The 22,320-nt window shown below is 34.5% G+C and overlaps 1 protein-coding gene across 6 annotated transcripts in view; it reads right to left on the bottom strand.

Moving 5' to 3' along the window:
• Positions 1-761: 761 nt before the first annotated feature.
• KLHL13 (kelch like family member 13) overlaps positions 762-22,320 on the bottom strand; it is a 198,818-nt gene continuing 177,259 nt past the window's right edge. For all 6 annotated transcript variants that reach the window (XM_003918183.3, XM_003918178.4, XM_021932577.2 and 3 more), the window contains 3 exons: positions 12,257-13,052; positions 4,776-4,889; positions 762-2,342 (listed from right to left, as the gene is read on the bottom strand). In XM_003918183.3, coding sequence (XP_003918232.1) covers positions 1,855-2,342; positions 4,776-4,889; positions 12,257-13,052 — 1,398 coding nt within the window. In that variant the 3' untranslated portion in view covers positions 762-1,854. The remainder of the gene's footprint in view (positions 2,343-4,775; positions 4,890-12,256; positions 13,053-22,320) is intronic.

Below are 22,320 nucleotides of genomic sequence, written 5' to 3'. Positions count from 1 at the left end.
AGGTGTTAACTATGTGCAAATGGCTGAATCCACTCTGCCTATAAACAGATAACTGATACCATTGACCAGCTGCTCTGACTTAAGAACAATAATGCTCAAGAGGGATTTTCGAATTCATAACAAGCTTTCCTAATATTCAAATGTACTGCTACTGAGAAAATTGTTTACTTAATTATTTAACTCAAGATAGAGGCAGTGACATCTGCACTGTTAATTACCCAATGGTAAAGAAATTTGGAGACTCACTAGTTGTATTTTCATAGCCCTAAATTTTTGGCTCAGATTTAATCCGATCATCTGCAGATAAAGTAGAGAAGATCACAATATGATGCTAATATAATTCTCAAATAATCTTTCACAAAAACATTTTTCCTTTGGGATCCTAGGTCAAGACAAATCTCTAAGATAATTTTACACAATCCCTTCTCATCAGGCAAGATGGATCCTCTTGAAGATCAGGGAGACTAAACTCAGAATTGTAATTGCTCTTTTGGTTTAGACATGGTTGGCAGTTCTGCGGTGATGAAAAGCCAGTTAGCATCTTCCATAATCTAATTCCCCAAACACCACCAGCAATGAGTTTTGATGAATAAAGTTAGACTTTGTCAAATTCTTTTTTTCCTTGAATAAAAAAGCATAAATATTCACTCATCCAAGCTGCTCAGAGCTGTAAATTCTGATCACATTTTGCCATGCCAAAAATATAGATATTTAATCAAAGGAAGTCAAATCAGACAATAATGGGATGTCTCAGACCAAAATGACATTAAATGTTTTTTATTGAACAAAAAAAGATAAAACATGGAAGTTGAATTTGTTGAGCAAAAGCAGCTCTCCAGGTGAAGCTGCTACAATTTGTGCTAAATAACCTTATGAACTGAGTATACAGAATACGTATAATATGCAAGTTACCTCAACAGCAAAGGAGAAGGAGTAGAATACAATTTTTGAAGATAAAATCTGGTCAAGTGACAAATTTTGTTGCTCAAAATTTCTAGCCCTTATCCACCTAAATTCTGTATGGTTCTACATATATGCATTCACTATGTGCATACTGAATTCCCATTTTAATAGAAGCTGCTTTTTGGAAGAATTCTTTTTAATTTCACATTTATTTTATGTGCCACTCAATTAAAAAAAATATATTTGACATATGTGTGTGTATGTATGTGTATGTATGTATACACACTTTAAAAACACCAAACCCTTGTTTATAAGTAGAGGGTTCATGCTGCTTTTTAAATTAATATTAGTGAATTTAAGCTATTTCTCCTGTGTGTCTAAGAAACTTTGTGTTCCCAATGCACCCACACAGTCAAGTGGGTTGACAGATATGTCAAAAATACTTTATGAAAAGAGGGAGGTAGCTCATGCGAGTTGACAACCTTTTGTGTATTGTTTCCTGTTCAAGCAGGCTGCCTCCCTTTGACATCTTACAGTCAAAGATGAAAGGAAAACTTTTACTTTGAAGCCTAGTGAGCACAGTTGTACATTTACTATAATCCACCTTCAACTTGGCTTATTGGGTTTACTAATGTAAGATGACAAATACCTTACACCCAATACACAGCATTTAAAAAGTACTGAAGAAACATTTTATAGACGATACTTTTTTTTCATATGTTAAACATCAGCTTCTATGGGATACATTTCCAGAATGGTTGTGTTACCACTTTATAAACACTCTAGGCCAAACAAACAGCACAAATAACATCAATGTTGTCTTTTTTCCAATATCTGTATCAATTACTGGAGGCTAATCCTAACATATATACTACTTAAGGGGGGAAAAAGAAGAGAATTTATGACACATTGCAAAGATAGAACTACAGCATCTTAGTTGTAGAGATGATCTTAAGGTGCAGAAAGAGGGGACTCTCTAGAAGGTGATGGTGTGGTTTCTTCTGGTGGAAAAACTGTGAGTGTGCAAGCACGAATGCCGCCAAGGGATTCTGGGAGATCAAAAACCTTATGCCATTCATCTTTATCTGGATCATATTTCTGCACTATCTCTACCATACAACGATTATTCCAAGAATACCCCCCAACCACATAGATTTTATTTTCAAAGACAGCGACCCCAACATCACTCTGCCCTCTTAACATGGCAGCAATTGGGGTCCACTGGTCAAGGATAGGTGAATAGTATTCACAGCTTAGGACATCATCATAATCACTTGTTCCTCTGAAGTGATTGCCACCAATGACATAGAGCCTTTCTCCCACTGTACACATGCAATGCAGACCTCTGACCGTGGTCATTGGCGCCTTCTGGATCCATTTGTCAGTATCAGGGTCAAAGCACATGAGCTCCTTTTGGAAAGTATCATGAGTAATTCCTCCTAAAGAATAAAACAATAGGTGTGCAGTAAATAGATTGTTATAGAAATGCAAAAATAATTAAAAGAGCTCTGTCAGAGATAATTAACTTTTAGCCACATATTATGACATATAGCTTATCAATACTGTTCTTAGGACTGTCTTCCCTCCATAAATACATTCTCTGGATCAAAAATAAAGAAAATAGCATTTTCATCTTCTTAAAGAACAAAACAATCACATTATTGCAATGACTTTCTCAAATGGAGATCCATGGTGTTTTTAAAAGACTTTGCTGAAGGAAAATATATTTTGGTCACTGATAGAGTTGGATCTGTAGTAAATTCCATCTACAAAGCATCATTCACTCCTTACTGCCTTTTAGTGGGTATCCTCTGGGTGCTGAGCACTGGGCTAGAGCACATTAAATTCCAGGCGCCCATTTCCTCACTTGCCACAAAACAATATCTACTCCAGTTATTGCATCATGATTGTGACTCTGAAGTGAGATATTTCTCAAAAATGCCTTGGAAAAGTTGAAAGTCTTGCACAAGTGTACAAGCTTATAAGAATATTCAGAATTGTTTATGTTTATAGAGTTTTCTGTGGGCAGAGTGAGGATAGATAATGTCATCTGTTATCAGAATGCATGTTTAAAAATCTAAAGAATTTGAATGCTGAATATACGTGGAATTTTATACATGCAGCAATTTGTTGTTAATCTTATTGAGTCTGTATCATCTACAAAGTGTACTCTTAGATCACATATAAATCAGTCTCTACAACGAAAGTATCAAACTATACCTTCTGTAGACAAGGGAGAGAAGTAAGCTAATTTTCAGTCAAATTATTCAAAGTTTTACTGTCAAGTGGCCAGATGGCAGTCACTATCACTGTTTTCTTCTGCTTTTTAAAAATATTTTCTCTGTGCTTTACAGAATTCCCAGAAAGCAAAACAGTGTTCATTGTTTTGAAAATCAGCCATACTTTCTAACCACGCTTAATTGGGAAGGTCATTTCTGCAATACACGCCAGTTATGCCAAAGCACCACTAAAACAATTCAGGTGTCATTTTTCTCAGAGGAGTTGGAGCTCTCATTATAATGGTACAGCAGCTGCCCACATAAAATAGATAGATGGCATAAATCACGGATTAATGGGAGCATATTTATTACCTGTATGGTTCTTCCAATATAAGACATTCTGTAGTTGCTCATGAGTTTAACACCAGAAACCTGCCAATCATATGCTACAGGCCTTTCATTGATTCTTATTGATTACAGATTTCATAAGGCAGTGGTCAGACAATCAGGCCACAAATATCGCCTTTACACCTTTGGTCTCTAGTAATGTAGCTGCTGGCCTGGCACTGGCAGGCCTTCATTCAATGGGGAAGAATTGTCCCATGTAGAGTGTGTCAGGGCCAGGTGATAATAACCTGACTAACAAAGTTAAATGTCAGTACCAGAGGTGGTCTTTACATTCAAGTGAGACTTCTTCCTAAATTTTACAGGAGAACAAAAGCAGAAAATGCATTAAAAAAAGAAAGAAATTTGACAGTAGGTTGATTTAAACACCAACAATTTGAGAATGAAAGTTGCTGCTGGGACACTGTGAATGAACTATATCCATTTCAGAATTTTTTAACAGAAAAATATATCTTCATGTGCATAAAATACAGATAATCAGCACAGAAATATTTATGCAAGGACACCATAGTAGAATCCTCTTATAATGCTAAGGAAGAAGGAAACCCATATTATGGGCTATACTGAAAGAGAGAATGAATATTATTATGTACTATTACGCATACTGGAAGCATGTTTTATGCATAGGAGAGCTTATATGTTATATAATGATACACTCCTTCACACAGTTTAGCTAAACCTTAAATAAAATGAATTAACTGTTGCTACAGAAACTATGAATGGTGCTTATTTGAATACAGAGCATGGGAACTGGAAAGCAAAATTTGAATGCTTTTCAATTTCTTCTAAGTTATACCTTATAACAGGATTGGTTTACTAGTACTCTTATAAATCTACAGAATGCCCAAGGCATTCATATGCAAATACACACAAAAATAGTTTCTAAAATTAACATAAATTATATTTTGATTATCCATTTTTCTGGATTTTTTTTTTTTTTTGAGATGGAGTCTCGCTCTTTCACCCAGGCTGGAGTACAGTGGCGTGATCTCAGCTCACTGCAACCTCTGTCTTCCGGGTTCAAGAGATTCTCCTGCCTCAGCCTCCCAAGTAGCTGGGATTACAGACGTGCACCACCACATCCAGTTAATTTTTGTATTTTTAATAGAGACAGGGTTTCACCATGTTGGCCCGCCTGGTCTCAAACTCCTGACGCCTGAATTATTATTATTACTACTACTATACGGAAAGATAACCATATAGTTAAAAGCTTATATATTATATTGTGTTAACATAATACTTGTTTACCTGAAATATACATCACTCCTCCATACACAGTTCCAGCATGGCCATAGTGGGGCTCACTCATTTTGGCAACATAGGTCCATTCATTTGTTCTTGGATTGTAACATTCTACTGTAGCTGTTTAAAAAAACAAAAAAGAAATAAAATGATTTTTAGCTTCAAATTTAGCAATTAATTATTTTTCTCTTAAGTGGAACAGTAATAGTATCCAAACACTTTAAACATATCTATTACAGCTATGATAGATATGTGAAAGACTGTGGGGGGAGCTCTTATAGTAATTATTGAGACTATATTAATAATATAAACTATTAGTACATGTTACATTAGACTAGATAGTGTAAGAATCTAACAAATTTCTGTCATTGCAGAAATCACTAAGATTTATTCTGTAATCTGTTTACATATTAATAATTTGACATTTCTCCATTTTCTTTGCTCTAAAAACATAGGAAGAAAGGATGAAAAAAATCAAAAGGAATGAAAAACTCAATTCTGGGTCCCCATGTTGATAGAAACAAACGTTAATACATAAGAAGCAAACTTTTACATTGAGAATGAAAGTATACACACTTTTTGGTTCATGTTCTGAAGCCCACTGTTTTAGTTCATATACAGACTACAAAGTGGACGCTGATGACCATTTCTCTACATTTATACTTTAAAGCTGATAGTTTGTATATACCCACCATCATTGCATCCAGTACTACTCTTAACCTGAAGATGGTTTGCGGCATAATACAAAGGTCTTTATTAAGAATACTTCCTCTCAGTAATATATGTATCATCTTTTAACATAATGTATTTGGAGAAGTGATCTCAACTCACTTAAGTATCTTTCAATCAATCTGTTATAACCTCAAGAACAGAACAATGTCACCAAGAAAGATGGAAAATGTAATCACTTTTTAAAAGGCAGAAAAGCTATTAAGAGAACTCATCAAAAGCATGAGGTCTAGATTAACTCGAAAAGTTCGTATTATTTATTGCATACACTGCCAACTGCTAATCCAATTTCTTGCATCCCCTAACCCCACTTCTTTAAACTAACAGAACCACAACACTGCTTAGGGAAGAACTGCACCAAGCTAAAAACGAAATTTAATTTAGCAGGTTCCCTTGAAGCTTTGGTCAACCATATGATATAGTTCTGGGCAGTGACAGGTAAGCAGAAGTTTATCGAGTAGGACAATCTGATCAAGCCACTGGAATTAGGTTTAGCTACTTGCAACCAAATGCAATCCTGATGAATCAACCTTTGAATGAGATTCTCTACTTAAAAAAAAATAACATGGTGACAGGCAAAACACACACACACACACACACACACACACAGAGAGAGAGAGAGAGAGAGAGGGAGAGAGAGAGAGAGAAACTACTTTTCCTCTCTATTCAATAATTTCATTTCATCATCAAACTCACTATGCAAAGTATGCTTTTCTCCTCCAACCACACCTATATTATGCCACTTCTTGTATCTCTCTACTGACTTCCTTTTCCACTTACTTTAGCTTTGAATTTTCAGTCTTATTTCAAAAGCTTTTACTATTCTCACTTTTACCTACTGCTTTGTTGGCTTTGTTCATTGCTTTAGGCCTGGATCCTTGCCAATTCTATTTCTTTTAAACCCTATTTCTAAAATTAATAACAAGTTAAACTGCCACATCTCTCTCTCTCTCTCTCTCTCTATATATATATATATATATATATATATATATAATTTCTCTATATATAATTTCCCTCTCTATATGTAATTTCTCTCTCTATATATATAATTTCTCTCTCTCTCTCTCTCTCTCTCTCACCACATAACAGAAAACCTAGTGCATTGATTGGTACTTGGCATTAGCAAAGCCATTAATGGGAAGGTTTTAGAAGTAATTAAACCATACATCCTATCAGAAACGGGGTCTAAAAAGACTTCCAGATATCATCTTCTCCATCTACTTGAAGCCAAAGGCAGGATTCAGTATAGCTTTACACTTTTCTTAATGCAGGACTCTGACTTAAACTTTGAAATTTTTGGATTGTAACTTTCCTTTCTTATGTTTAATTCAAACTGTTCCAATGTGATTTCCTTTAGTTTCTTCTTATTCTTTCTATAGTGGAGTTAGAATTTGAATAGTTATTCACTTTTTATTATTATTAATATTTTCCAATGTAGAAGGATAATTCCTCTGTCAGTGACTTAATTGCATCTTCCCCTAATAGTGGTTATAAGAATCCATTTATACTTTCTCATACAGGAGCCCCTCAGTGCAAGATAGCTATTAACCACCAATAACAAAATTACTATATAATAGTCCATCATTCTTGAACTTTTTTCCAGCTAAAAATCTATCTCCTTTAACTGTTCCAGGCGTTTAATTTTTATCGTCAACTTTTATTGTCATGCAATTCTCCATGCAGAATTGCTATTGTTATCAGTAAAATCAATAGTATTTTATTTTAAAATAAAATACATCTAATTAAAAAGTAGATACACATGCTCTTATTTCCATTTTCCATATTTATAAGACACTCAGATATAGGTTAGTACCAACAACTCTGATGGGAAGAGGGAGCAAGGGATGATGCAAGGCAAAGAGTTGGAGCCACAAAGCAGTGCTTCAATCATAGTCTATAAGAGTTGGAAATGGTAAAGAGGCAACTGGAAAAATCTAGAGCAGGTGGCAGCAAACCTCAGTCCATAGGCCAAATCCAGTCTACTTCCTGTTTTGTAGGGCCCACAAGATAAAAATATGAATGATTTTATATTTTTTACACATTGAAAAAGAATCAAGACTATTTTGTAACTAATGAAAATTCCATAAAATTCAAATTTCAGTGTTTACAAATAAAGCTTTATTGGAGCACAGCCTCACTCATTTGTTTATGGATTATGTAGGGTTGCTTTTACACTACAACAGCAGAGTTGATTACTTGTGACAGAGATTGAATGGCCCACAAAGCTGGAAATAGACCCTTTCTGGCCCTTTACAGAAGTTTGCTGGCCCCTAATCTAGAGAATTAACTTCAGTAGTCTGGTGGCCTAGTGTTTACATTAAAGAATCTCTCCAATTTAAGAATTACACTTAGGTTGGTTATCTCACATATATCAGGAGTTCTTATTTTCCGAGATAATTCCATAGAAATCCAGAATCGGTCCTAAAAGATGATGTGGAATTTATTTGTTCTTTAAGATTAGGAAAGAGATTAGCCTAAAGAAAATCATTTGAACAATGATGGCTCCCTTAGAGGGGAGATGGACTCTAGAAACAGAACGCTGGTGAGTGACCAAGAAACCCCCAAATCCTTTGGGGGGTATAGAGGCATTTAATAAAATTTAGTAGTTTTATTGTGCATTTATTTGAAAAACATCTAACATGCTTTTTGTAAGTTATTTCATTATTTGAAATCTTAACTTATTAATATTTAACTGAAGTGAAAGATATTGGAGCTGTCATATTCTTCTTCAATATAGAAAACTTCAATGGAAGATTGATTTTTTTATATGACACAATTTTGAAAGATACCAGAAATAACTGACTTCTTTTACACTTAAGTGACAGCTACTCTAAGCTTCCCCTAGTTTCTCATTGTAACAAGTGTCAAAGGAAAGCAGCATTTTGAAGGAATTATATTTCAGCACGAAACCAGGTGAGCAGACGTGTGCTAGTGCATACGCACGCGCACACACACACACACACACACAGTCTTTTTTTCATGAACAATGGGCTTAGGTTTCCTTTGGTCCAAGTACCCCATGAAAAGATTTTAAAAGACCAAATGCATTAAAGTGATCTAAACTGTCTTGCAAATGTTTCCACTGTTTTCTTTTTTTAATTTTTAATTTCTGTGGGTACATAGTAAGTGTATATTTTTATGGGGTACATGAGATGTTTTGATGCAGGCATGTAATGTATAATAATCACATCATAAAAGATGGAGTATCCATCCTCTTAAGCATTTATCCTCTGTGTTACAAATAATACAATTATATATACTCATACTTATTGTAAAACATACAATTAAATTATTATTGACTATAGTCACCCTGCTGTGCTATCATATACTAGGCTTTATTAATTCATGCTAACTATTTTTGTACCCATTAAATTTTTCTTTTTATAATTATATACAGGCAATGGTTACTGTGTGTAAGAAGTGATATATTGGTACTAATCAACCTGTTAAATGACTTTCCCATCAGTCCCCTTTTCCTGCTACCCATTCCCATCACCTCCTTCTATTTACAAAGGCATATGAACGTGTCAAATTAATCAGTTACAATGGGAATGTTAATTTATTATAATAGATGTTAATGTGTGCATTGAAGGGGGAATTCTATTTTTAAAAAGCACTTGTAGGGTAAGGGAAATGTTAAAAACTCAGTTTCTGGAAGGAACATTCAGAAATATAGGCGAGTTTCTTTAGAATCAAAATCTGCTATTCTGCAAAAACAATGGGCCCAAGAAAACTGGAAAAGCCAACTAATACAAATTCACTTTTTATTTATATAAAGAGAAAGAAGATCAATAGATAAAATTCAGGAAATTTCATTAATATTATTCTTTGGGAGCAATAGTAATCAAGGCAGGTTTCATCAAGTTTGGTTACCTCAGTAATATAGAATGTGACATGACAAGACAAGCTACTTCTTGCTTCTATTTGAGTATAACACAGAAAGAGCTCAAAGTGGGTGGAGTGGATCAGAAAGAAATGAAACCTCTTGCTTCTTGGCTTTATCTGATGACTCTCTTTGACCTTTTTTTCTCCTGAAATCAAGACTCTAAATTTGAGTGCACTTACTAAGTCAATCACAAAATATTTTTTAAACTTCCAATGTATTGTATAATAAAATGTTAAGTACAGAATGCATTTGATGGGTATGCTGATTTTAAGGGACACAATCATTTTCTACAAAAGTTTAGCTACTTATAGATTACAAATCTATAAGATCATTATAGATTTGTAATCTATAGATCATTTCAAATGGAATAAAATATCAAATAATTGGATGATAACTAGAATTAGAATTCTTGGAATAGATGGTTGGTGCCTGTATTATAATGACATGTGTATTTTTTAAATGCAGTTTATGAAATAAGATTAAAATGAACCTATATATACCATTAGAGGGGAAATTTTTTAAGTCATCATCCTTAGGTTAAGCTTTAGAAATTTTATTGTTAAAGCCTAAATATGAATTTAGGAATATCCTAAGAAAAGCATGAGTCCCTTGTTTCTTTTCCCTTTCAAAATGAAACACAAAAGACTGTTTTAAATCAGAGATGGAGGGGTGGTTTCTGAAGGTCAGGAGTAAGGATTCCTGTGTATGAGCCATTTGCCCAACAGGGTGGTCTATTTCTAGTTCCTAGATGGGTATACCATAGGAGCAACTGAAAGAGGGTTGGGATAGGTTAAAAAAAAAAAAGCCTCTAGCATCTTGGTTTTATGTAATGACTCTCCTCGGCCTGAAGATTATAAACTCCCAGAAGAATATGGCTTCTAATTAGTGTTAGGAACTATATATTGAAAACTAAGTAGCTGCATATTAACAGGGGTGATAATATCAACAAGCAAGGACCGACTTTGAAAAACGGAGCTATTTCCTCTGAGAAAAGAAGACTGCCCAGGTTAATGACCTATTATTTGTGAAGAAAATATTTAAGAAAAGATTATCTTATACAGGGATTTTCTAAGAAACAACCAAGTCACTACTTGCACTTTCTAGATATTTCCAGATACCACAAATTTAAAATAGTATAATAATGTGAAAATAATGGGTGTAGGTTGACTGAGGAGGCCTAAAGGACAGTTGTACACTAAGGACACTTATGGCTTAACTGCTTTTAAAAGTCCAATTATTAAAATATATTGGAACACCTATGCAGTTCATGATCATGCAACACAGTCCAACAACCTAGAAAGTCTGGTCTTAGAAAAAAATATCATTGTAACAACAAAGGAAAAAACTTTGGGTAGAAAAGATCAGGAAAAAGACCATGTCACTAACAAGAAAGGGTTTTATAAACAGGAAAGTATAAGAGCTGAGAACAGTTAATCTTTTCTCTGATAAATAGCTTAGTCTCAAATACATTAAACTATCTTTTATTTCTTAGAATATTGAAAAATAAAGATTCTGAGAACTACTCTGAACTTATCCAGAGCCAATCTCAATATTTTGAACTATTCCAGCTCTTTGGAGCCTGGAATTGATCAACTACAAGGACTTTATTTATTTATTTATTATTGGGTTCAAGCAATCCTGCTTCAGCCTCCTTAACAGCTAGGACTACAGGCATGAGCCACACCTGGCTGGCTTGCTTGCTTTTCTTTCTTTTCTTTTCTTTTCTTTCTTTCTTTCTTTCTTGTCTTTCTTTCTGTCTTTCTGTCTTTCTGTCTTTTTTTGTATTTTTGTATTTTATTTATTGACTTATTTATTTTATTATACTTTAAGTTCTGGGGTACACGTGCAGAACGTGCTGTTTTGTTACATAGGTATACACGTGCCATGGTGGTTTGCTGCACCCATCAACCCGTCAGTTACATTAGGTATTTCTCCTAATGCTATCCCTCCCCTAGCCCCCCCACTCCCCAACAGGCCCTAGTCTCTGATGTCCCCCTCCCTGTGACAGACTCTATTTATAATAGAGAATAAAAGAATTGAAAACAAGGCCAAACAATAATGGCAATGACAAATATATGTTACAACACAAAATGTGGACTTCCTGCCTTTATTTTTGGAAAAATTATACTACCCCAATTTTATCTGAAATAATAAAATTATACCTTTTTCGGTTAATTTATATAGCCAAAGTATTCTATATCAAAGTATGTTTATGGTCAATTTTATACTGGGAAGACAAAAAAGTGACCATCAAATAAAGCTTGCCAGATGGGCTTATGGTAAAAGAAAACTATCTGATATTATGTCAAGAGAATTGTTTTTAAAACAAACAGTCATAGATCATAATATTCACAGTGAATAAACTTCGTATAATGTTGGACTTTGTACATTTAATCTATAAAGAAAATTATCTATGTGACCTCTAATAGGTAACAAATTTTGTAAAAGAAGAAACAATGAAAGTTTCTGTAATGAAGGATTGTAACCTGTTCAGTAAAATATCATGTGGCCTTTTAAAAACAGAAAATGAGAAAACATGCCAAACTTCTATCCAAGACCTTATTATAATTTAAATGAGCTAAGTATACTTTTTAGATGAACCTTCAAGATGAAGACCACATACGCTGCACAAGTAAAATATTCTACAATATACTGATGTATTTGTAAGATACAATTTGTTCCCTCACCAACGATATATGCCCAGATAAGGCATAAAGATGGTCTCCAATATTTTCTCAGAAAAATAGTTTTTAAATGAAACCCTAGCTAGCTACATTTTTATCTGATTTTACAGGACTGCTTATTTTATGATTTGATAAGAATTTCTGAGTGAAGAAATTTGTCTCTATGCTTAATATAAATGCACACTTACGCAGTTCACCTGCTGCATTTCGCCCACCAACTGCATACAGATATCCTTTGAGGGCACTTAGGTGGAAGAAGGTACGCTTTTCATTTAAAGATGCAACCTGCATCCATTTATTGTATCGAGGATCAAATCTGAAGACTGTATCAACTGCCGTCTTTCCTTTTGTATCATAATTACTCTGTCCACCAACGACATAGAGAAAATTTCCAATGACGGCAATGCCATGCTGGTACCTTGGGGCATCCATGGGGGCTAATGATTTCCACTCATGGGCCTTTTCATCATACATGCGCAATTCCTTACTGACAACCAGCTGCTGCCTCAGCACTCCTCCTAGTGTAACCAAGTGAGTGGTGTCAGATCTAATGGCAGTTCTGTCTGACTGCATAACTGGCTGCATATATGGCATCATTTGGTAATTGCTGGCTTCCAAAAGCAAATTCACACAAGTATTGTCAGTTCTCATGAAATCCACCGTTTGCACGTAATTAATGAGCTCCTGTGGTGTCATCAGTGGAAATCGTATGTTCTTCATTAATTTTGCAGCAAAGTCCATCCGAGGCTCTTCCAGGCGAAGCCAACGACAGGTAGCCTTAAAGAGCTCAAGTTCAGTACAGTGCTTAAGGCTATTACTGGAAAGCACAAAGGCAAGACGCTCAAAAGGGAGTTTCAAGAACTCCCCCGTGCTCAGCAATGCAGGAAAATTCTTCAAGACGAAACTGTTAACGTATTTATCCACTTCGGTTAGATTGTAGGTGTTGGCAATCCGTCCAACTTCAACACAATTGTCTAAAGTGACCTATTAAGCCAATTAAAAAAAAATTAAAACATGACTACTTTCATGGCAATCACATCTTGATACCACAAATACCTGTTCTAGAATAAGAGTAAATTATGTTTTTAATGTTCATTTAGATGCAAATAAGGATTCTTATCTAAATGTATCAATGATCTACATACAGATAATCTGCAAACCACCTTTACTTAATCTGGTAGAAGGCTAACTAAAAGAAAATGATCAAAGTCAGTAAGTTAGAAGTTACCCTAAGAAACAATGTTATAACTGGAATATGGCCAAATTAATTACTCTTGTCTCCTCAAAAATGTATTCCACTCCCACCCCAAAAATACTGATAGAATTCCTGCCAGATGGAAACATGGGAAAATAGAAAGTTATTCTATTATGATTCATGTCAATCCACTTCTTAGTCATTATTCTTAAAAATGCTACACAGCTAGCAGATCCATGAACAGAAAAGCTCTAATACCCAATCCCTAGATTTCCCGTTCATGTAAATAGGCATCACTCATTACTATCATTCATTTTGGTTCCTTCAAAGTTATTACTCATAAGGAAAATAATTTAATAAGATAATTATTCCTAGGGTAAATTAATTTTCAACATTATTTATCTGGAAATATAAGCAAGGAAATGTCTTTCTTAAGGGCAGAGGGGCATATCCACATCAAATCTCTCCTGTAAATGAGATTTTGGTATCTGTGATGACTGCTTCCATCTGGGCAACATAGCTTTCCTTAGCCACTCTTACTTTCACAGCACATTCTGTTTCTCTCTGGCGTCAACATGTGCCCAGAACCATTTCCCCACCATAGAGCGAAATATACCATAAAGTGAAAAGCTAACAAAGAAGAGAAGTGACGGAGAGGCCTTTCCTCAGTAGAACCTCTTTTCAATGCTCTAATAACTGACTGGTCAAAGGAAAAATAGGAAAAATAATATTAGCAAATATAATACAAAGAACTAACCACAAAAACAAGCCTACCATAAAAAATGCCAGTGTGTATATATATGTATATATACAAACAGACAGGAATCACAGGCAAAAGACTTAAATATTTGGTTGTTTATAAAATTTTGTCAGGTTATGTGTCCTCAATGTCACACAAACTTTATCAATGTATTGTTAACCTCATAACTGTATTGTTAACAGATTTCGCAGATGGTTAAGAGAAAATCAAATAATCCTTCTGTTGACATTTCTTTAAAAATTGAAATAAAGCTAAAAACATTACTCCTCCATATAAAGTGACAGCCTAGTTAGGATATAATATCACTGAAATCTCTAAGGTTAACACACACACACACTGCTATTTTCATAGATTTTTAAAAATAGACTTTAACTTATGGGATATATGTGTAGAACATTCAGGTTTGTTACATAGGTATTACACATACCATGATGGTCTGCTGCCCCCATAAACCCATCATCTACATTAGGCATTTCTCCTAATGCTATCCCTCCTCTAGCCTCCCAGCCCCCGACAGACTCTGGTGTGTGATGTTCCCCCCACCCCCCGCCGTGCCCATGTGTTCTCATTGTTCAACTCCCACTTATGAGTGAGAACATGAGGCGTTTGGTTTTCTTTTCCCATGTTAGTTTGCTGAGAATGATGGCTTCCAGCTTCATCCATGTCCCTGCAAAGGATATGAACTCATCCTTTTTTTATGACTGCATAGTACTCCATGGTGTATATGTGCCACATTTTCTTCATCCAGTCTATCACTGATTTATTACTTAAAAAGAATTTGTGCTCTTTTAAGTAGCTGATTTGCTTTACAAAAATGTTTAATTGCTTATTTTACTTAGTAGCCATATATTTTAAGAATACCTAAAACATAACTGCAACATAAAAAAATAGAAAAATAAATTAACAAATTATGAGTCTCTAGAAATAGACAGCATAGCACTGTATAAATACCCTGGATTTCTAATGTGGTTAATAAAAAGTCCATTTTAATCCAATTTGAGGAGCTGCAGGTTGGTGGTTCAAAAATTTAAGTTATGTAAATGGAGTTACAGTCAATACCTGTTTTCCCAATTCACCCTGAGTGGATGGAATTTGAGGTCATGAATTCACTTCCCAAGACAAGTAAGAATTATCTCTTCCCCAGAGTGAAGGTGATTTAAACTTTTGAAGACGTTTATTAGTACAGTTATGCAAAAGTTGATGACAACACAGATATAATTCCCAAGTATGCAAATTCTCATCATTATTGATATGATTACTAAAAAACAACAAAGAATGGGTACTTTAAGCCAGCAAAATGATACTACCAGTTGTTAGTCACCAATCTGAAATCTAAATTTATAGCATGTAAAATAGAGCAAAATTAAATATTAAAAGCCAAACTGTGTAATTTATAGCATGCAACATAGAGCAAGATTAAAGATTAAAAGCCAAACTGTATAATTTAGAAATGGGATCAAGGTATTTAATTCCTTCACCTTTTCCCTCTTCAAATTTATCCAGTGAGAAAATGATTGCTAGAATAACAGGAGAAAGAAACTTACATTTTATTTACCGGCATTTGGAAAATACCTTCTGTATATCAATACATTCATATATACAGACACACAAGACTAGAAAAGACTTTGACAGACCATCAAGCCAATACAAATAGCTGCCTACTTTTTTCTTTAAAATCACCAGAGAATGGTATTCCATAACCTTCCAAACTGTTATCTTCTTGATAGAAGAACTAAGTATTTTCTTTTTTTATTTCTTTCCATTTTTAATTTTTGTAGGCACATAGTTGGTATATATTTATGGAGTACCCAAGACTAAGTATTTTCTATAGCTCATGTACAACAGCTACCATACTGTGAGTATGCAACAAAGGCTAAATACTACAAATATCAAAAATATAAAAGGTACGATGATAGATGCAATTAAAAATAGGATACCTGTTGAATTAATGTAGCAAATTACTAGAACCTTATTAATTTCAAAATGAGACACAGACAAGAAAAATATTTAATAGGAAATTAATTCTTAGCAAGTATATGTAATCAAAGCTTAAAAAATAATCATAGAATATAGAAATTAAAGAAGCAAAGCCTACAGTAATAATTAACAATATAAATAGACCAAAATTGATGGAATTATAGTAAACAACTTTCAGAGAAATACATAATATTCTGTTATGGTTCATTTTAATCTGCTTCTCCACCATGATTCTTAAAAGTGACTCAGCTAGAAGATCTCCAAACATTAAGCCTAGATAGTATTTTTAAATGGATACATGTATTTGTGTATCCATTGGATACATAAAAGGATAAATGGATAACTGGATATCCATAAATGGATAATTGGATTTATAATGCAATTTATATATATAATAGAATGCACATTGAAAATACAAAATATGAAGTTTAAAGTTTATTTAAAAAATGTCTAAGTAGAAATTTCATCTGAGTTCATCTTTTATTTCATCTGAAAACCCGGCCACAATTCCAAAGAAGGTACACTTGAATTATAACAGAAGTTAATCCAAATAACACATTGGCATTTAAAAAGAACAACAAGGCTGGGCGCGGTGGCTCATGCCTGTAATCCCAGCACTTTGAGAGGCCTTGGCAGGTGGATCATGAGGTCAGGAGATCGAGACAATCCTGGCCAACATGGTGAAACCCATCTCTACTAAAAATACAAAAATTAGCCAGGTGTGGTGGCACACGCCTGTATTCCCAGCTACTTGGGAGGCTGAGGCAGGAGAATCGCTTGAACCCGGGAGGCGGAGGTTGCTGTGAGCTGAGAAAGCACCACTGCAATCCAGCCTGGTGACAGAGCAAGACTCCCTCAAAAAACAACAACAACAACAACAACAACAACAAAGGATAAAATTCTTCGAGCACCTGTGGGAACCTATAAAATTGTTCGTAAAATAATCAACTGCTCGTTTACATTTCCTTGATATAAATTAGTATAAATTATTCTTTTATAACCAAACAACATTCATAGTCATCCTAAAGGCACTTCCAACATCATAACATTGCAAGTGGTATTCTCAGTAACATACTTGTCCTCACTGCTGCTGTACTATTCAAATTATATCTGATGTGCCCAAAACACTGTCATTAACATAATTTGCTATTTTAATGAAAGATTTCATCTGAAATCTAGGACTTTTTTTAAAGATTGGTGTTTTATACAAATAAATTCCCATTTAGAAAAAAATGGGTATCTGCTCTTTTTTTTTTTTTTTTTTTTTTTTTTTGACTAGCCAAGTGAAGCAGTGTGAGTGAAGAAGGAACAAAGAAATCTGTAACTGGTTGTGATCAATTAGTTGTAAACACTACTGCACTCGGACCAGCCAGAATCTGATTTTGTACTCTCAAGGGAAATGCAAAGACTAAGAAATCTGGCAAAAATTTGGGGAACTCCTTAGCCATTCAATGTGCCAAATTCTACTTGGTGCTATCTAGTTTATTAAAATGACAGGCTGATATCTAGTACAATCAATGCAGTGAATGAAACCATGTCCACAGAATCAGGCTGGGAAGAAATCAAACAAGATACTTTAGCGGGCAGAGGATGTACAGGTATCTTTTCTCAAGCCTCTTTCCACAGATGAGACCGGCACAGGACACAAAGAGACACTTTGGTAAGAACAAAGGGATAACTGAATAATAAACACCTCTCTCTCTTTCAGTCTTTGTCTTTCTTCAGTTTCTAAATGCTATTTGAGGTGAATGTCACTGGTGTCTCCAGCTCAAAATATTCAATTCTCTATTTCTTTGCACTTCGAATGCACTTCCTTTATTGAATGCAACGTTAGTTATTACAATGGCTTTTGTGAGGCTGAAGTGGTTTGAGCCCAGGCTACGCCTCTTCTTCCCAGACAGAGTCCCAGATAGCAGATGGGCAAGAATGGGTGCTCAAGGTTATAGGCGTGATATTTAGAATATTTAACAAGCACACAACATGGGTATCAACCAATCAAAATGGATGGCCGACCATAAGCAACGGGGATGACCTTCTATGTACTATTTGCCCAATATCAGCCCTGGCAATAAGGAAGTCAAGACTGGTTTGGTTGGGAGGGAAATAATTTTGATTCATTTTTAATTTTAATTATCTATACAATTTGTCTCTAACTTGCATTAAATTGCCCTCAAAGGTGAAAAAAAATCTTAAAAAACATGTCTATTAATCTTTTTTTTAAATTATCTTTTATTATTATACTTTAAGTTCTAGGGTACATGTGCATAACGTGCAGGTTTGTTACATATGTATACTTGTGCCATGTTGCTGTGCTGCACCCATCAACTCATCAGCACCCATCAACTCGTCATTTACATCAGGTATAACTCCCAATGCAATCCCTCCTTTTTTCTACACTCTCTCCCTACACGACCCCATGATAGGCCCCGGTGTGTGATGTTCCCCTTCCCGAGTCCAAGTGATCTATTAATCTTTATGGGTAAATACAATTTAGATTAAATGAGGAATGTGAAATATATGTACTATACAGGAAATCCTCAGTAATTTAGTAATGGAGGCAAAGCAAAAGGAACTGTCTTCTCCAATGACATCTGATTCTTTTTGTTTTTCTTTTGAGAGAAACATATTCTCTCTATTCCTCTCTCGTCTCCTTCCCACTTATGTACCTCCTTTATTTTCTGTCTCCAACTCTTCATCTCCTCCAGTCACCTCAATAAACTTTCTCTCTACTTCACTGCAAGCTCGCCACCTCATCACTGATAACAAATGTGCAGGTGGAACCAGTAATCTACCTGCATCAAGTGGGGAAAACACAATCAAAAAATTATTTTAAGAACGATTATCCCCAAGTCTAAATTCCAATGACATCTTCATTCTCTTGTTAAAAAATGCTTTTATACAAACATAAAGTGATTTATTTCTCATCTTTATTCTGTTTTGTTCATTCTATATACTTGTATATTTAAATTGTAACCTTTTGAGTTCAATTACAGATGCCCTGTTTCAGTAACCTAACATTAAATTAGGCTGTTTTGTGAACTAGCCTAATATCCTCCATAACAATAGTTCCATGGGACAAATGCTAGATGCTAAAAATTTCAAATTGCAAACAAAGGATAAACAAAAAACTTACACAACTTTCTTATAAACTAGTGAATGGGGCCGGGCGCGGTGGCTCACGCCTGTAATCCCAGCACTTTGGGAGGCTGAGGTGGGTGGATCACCTGAGGTCAGGTGTTCGAGAGCAGCCTGACCAACATGGAGAAATCCTGTCTCTACTAAAAATACAAAATTATCCAGGCACAGTGGTGCATGCCTGTAATCCTAGCTACTGGGGAGCCTGAGGCAGAAGAATCACTTGAACCTGGGAGGCAAAGGTTGCAGTGAGCCGAGATCCTGCCATTGCACTCCAGCCTGGGCAAAAAGAGTGAAACTCTGCCTCGAAAAAAAAAAAAAAAAAAGGCAAAGAAAAAGAAAAAGAAAAAACTAGTGAATAGGTGCACAGTATTTAATATGTTGTAGTTATACAATGTCCTAAGGACAAAACCAATGCAATTTTTAGGTATGACTAAACAAAGGTAATTTTCCATTATCTCCATAGTATATAAAAAAAGTGGTTTTAGCTTTACAGAAATTTTTACCTACTATGCTTCATATCTATCCTTCATTGTCATCCTTCTGTATTCATTTCATTGTCCTCTTTTCCATAAGTCCCAAGAAAATAACATAACAAAAAAAAAATGCCACATCCTATAAACTATCATACTAATTACCACCCTAAGTAACACTGCAAAGGACGGCAAAGTTAGATGGGAGGTTGGTTCTTGTTCTATTAAGACTGATGCTCTGTTATAGAAAACGGTATCTCTATCCCACCAAAGGTGAGTATGGCTTTACTACTGTATCTAAAGTTATCATTCAAAACTAATACATACATGTTTTCTGGGTTATTCACTGATTCGCGTTTTACGTACCACTGCTACTGATCCACATTTTATGTACCACTGTTCCTCTTCCTCCACACAAATGATTGAGAATAGGATAGAACAGAATTGTATTAGAAGGGAATTTTTCTGTCTAAAAGTTCAAACCCAAATAGTGTTTTGGTTATGTGAACTATAATATCACTATATCGTTAAAAACATAAATCCCGTTTCCTCTAAAGCATCTGATTTCAGCACACAGTTCTTAAACATGAGAACGTTGTATTAAAATTTATCAATAATAACTTAGCTCATGGAAGAACTTCAAAAAGTTCTCCTTTAAAAAATATAGTATCTTGGGACTTTCAGTTTTTATAAGTAGAAAATACACTGGGTTACTATTTTTCCTTTTTCACTTGATTGCCGAGAAGGAAAGGGGAAATAAATAAGGCAAGGCTGAACATAGGTTTAACTAAAAAACAGAATGCATGAAAGAAGGGTAAAGGAAAACTTGGATTTTGCATGTTCCTGGAACTAATAATCTGCCAGATTTTCTCAAAAATTACCATGGATTCTGAGAGATAAGAGATTTCTACTCTAAAACCATACAGACATGTCCTCCGCAAAAAAGGATGAAGGACAAGTAAGATAGAATAATACAAAGAAAAGAGGTAATTCCTAAAAGTTCATAGGCAAGAAAATTCTAAAACTGAGAGGTAGGAGCAAACTCTACCACAAGTAATCTTTGCTAGAGAGAAGCCTCTTCTCCATTAGAAATAGGTTTTAGGATGTCTGCAAAGGATGCAAAAAAATAATGAACATGAGATTTAAGGCAATATTAAGTGTTTATAAAAATGAAGACATTTCTAAATTGTTAAACAATTATAATAAATGTTTCAACACAGGTTAAGGAACCAACAGTCTAATTGCTGGAAATTAGCATTACAAAGTGACTATGGCCTCATCTTTAAATAAAATTGCTTTAAATACAGTTATCTAGAACAAAATTCTTTTCTATTATTGTGACAATAATATTACTATAACTTTCTTGTATTGTGTATTATCCAGTTTGGTCCTTTTCTTTCAGGTAAAGGAACTGATCACAATCAATATCTGAAGTTCTAAGTACTAAACTTTCGTATTAGAGGATAGGCCAACAATGTCTCTTGTTAATGAATAGTTCCAAAGAAATCATGGCACTTTCCTTAATTTGGCTCACCATGACCATGTGTTGCTAAGATCAGTATAAAGTAATGTTAAGAATCTATAAGTATAAGCTTTAAGTGTTACTGCTAAATTAAATTCTGGACTTGAGGCATTTTGAAAATCACATTCAATACGATTCATTTTTCCTTGAAATGAAGTTGTTATATCATGCCAGTGACACAACCACAGGTGAGATCCTAATAGCTCTTGAGGGAATGGGCCTTGTATGATCAAATTAAAATAAAATTTAGCACCTAAATTCAGTAATGGAGGCAAGCAATAGCATGGGAATTAACCAACCTCACTTGGGCTACTTGTGCAATAAAGAAGACAATACAAGTCAACAATATAGCACTATGCTGCCATAAAAACCCTTAAAAGTAGCAATTAGTTCAAATTTTATAAGTAATTGTGAGACAGTAGTCTGAGTTTTCTAAAATCAAACGTACAAAAATCATACTTTCAATAGGCCAGTTAAATTAGTCATTGGCTGACTTTGTAAGATAGTAAGTACCTTAATAATAAAATAATTAAGGACACGTTCTCTTGAAAGTTACTGTTTTAAAGAAGGTTCCATGTTCAAAAAACGTATGTTGCAAAGATCTGACAGCAATTATTTACCGATGCTAAGATTGATATGAGTTAAAAAAAATTATAGAAAACATACCCGTCAACATAATGAGTTAGAAAATATACCAAAAATTACTATTGCCAGAATTCTTAATCAGAAAAACAAGCTCCAGACCTCTGGAAGTCTTGGCAATATTTCTGTAAAATGTAGCCATTTATCTTCCCAGAAGTAAAATTTAAGGGCCTCAGCTAAAATAAAACACTCTCTTCAGGAACTGGGCGACTACCACTAAGTACTTCACTGATTGGTGGTTGTAAGTGCCCTATCTTATTTATTAAAAAACGGCTAAACACTATTCAGTAGGTGATATGTTTCTATGGAATCAAGACTGACATTCTTACAGGTTTGCCCATAGGTATTAGTTCTTCTTAAGATCTAGCTCCCATATTAAAAGATGAAATTTTAAAAGAGTTCTAGAAGCTCAGATTACTTTTCCATTCAATTACATTTAAGAAGCCTGCTTGTATAGTCATTAAGGTGAATAAAACCAGATTATGGTACATACCATTATCAAACAGTTAAAGTATATATCTTTATCAAACATTATTAGTATCTAATGT

Source organism: Papio anubis, chromosome X, assembly GCF_008728515.1.
Source record: "Papio anubis isolate 15944 chromosome X, Panubis1.0, whole genome shotgun sequence".
Classification (NCBI taxonomy): Eukaryota; Metazoa; Chordata; class Mammalia; order Primates; family Cercopithecidae; genus Papio; species Papio anubis.
The sequence above is the reverse complement of the archived record's forward strand: the minus strand, read 5'-3'. Positions and strand labels throughout refer to the sequence as shown.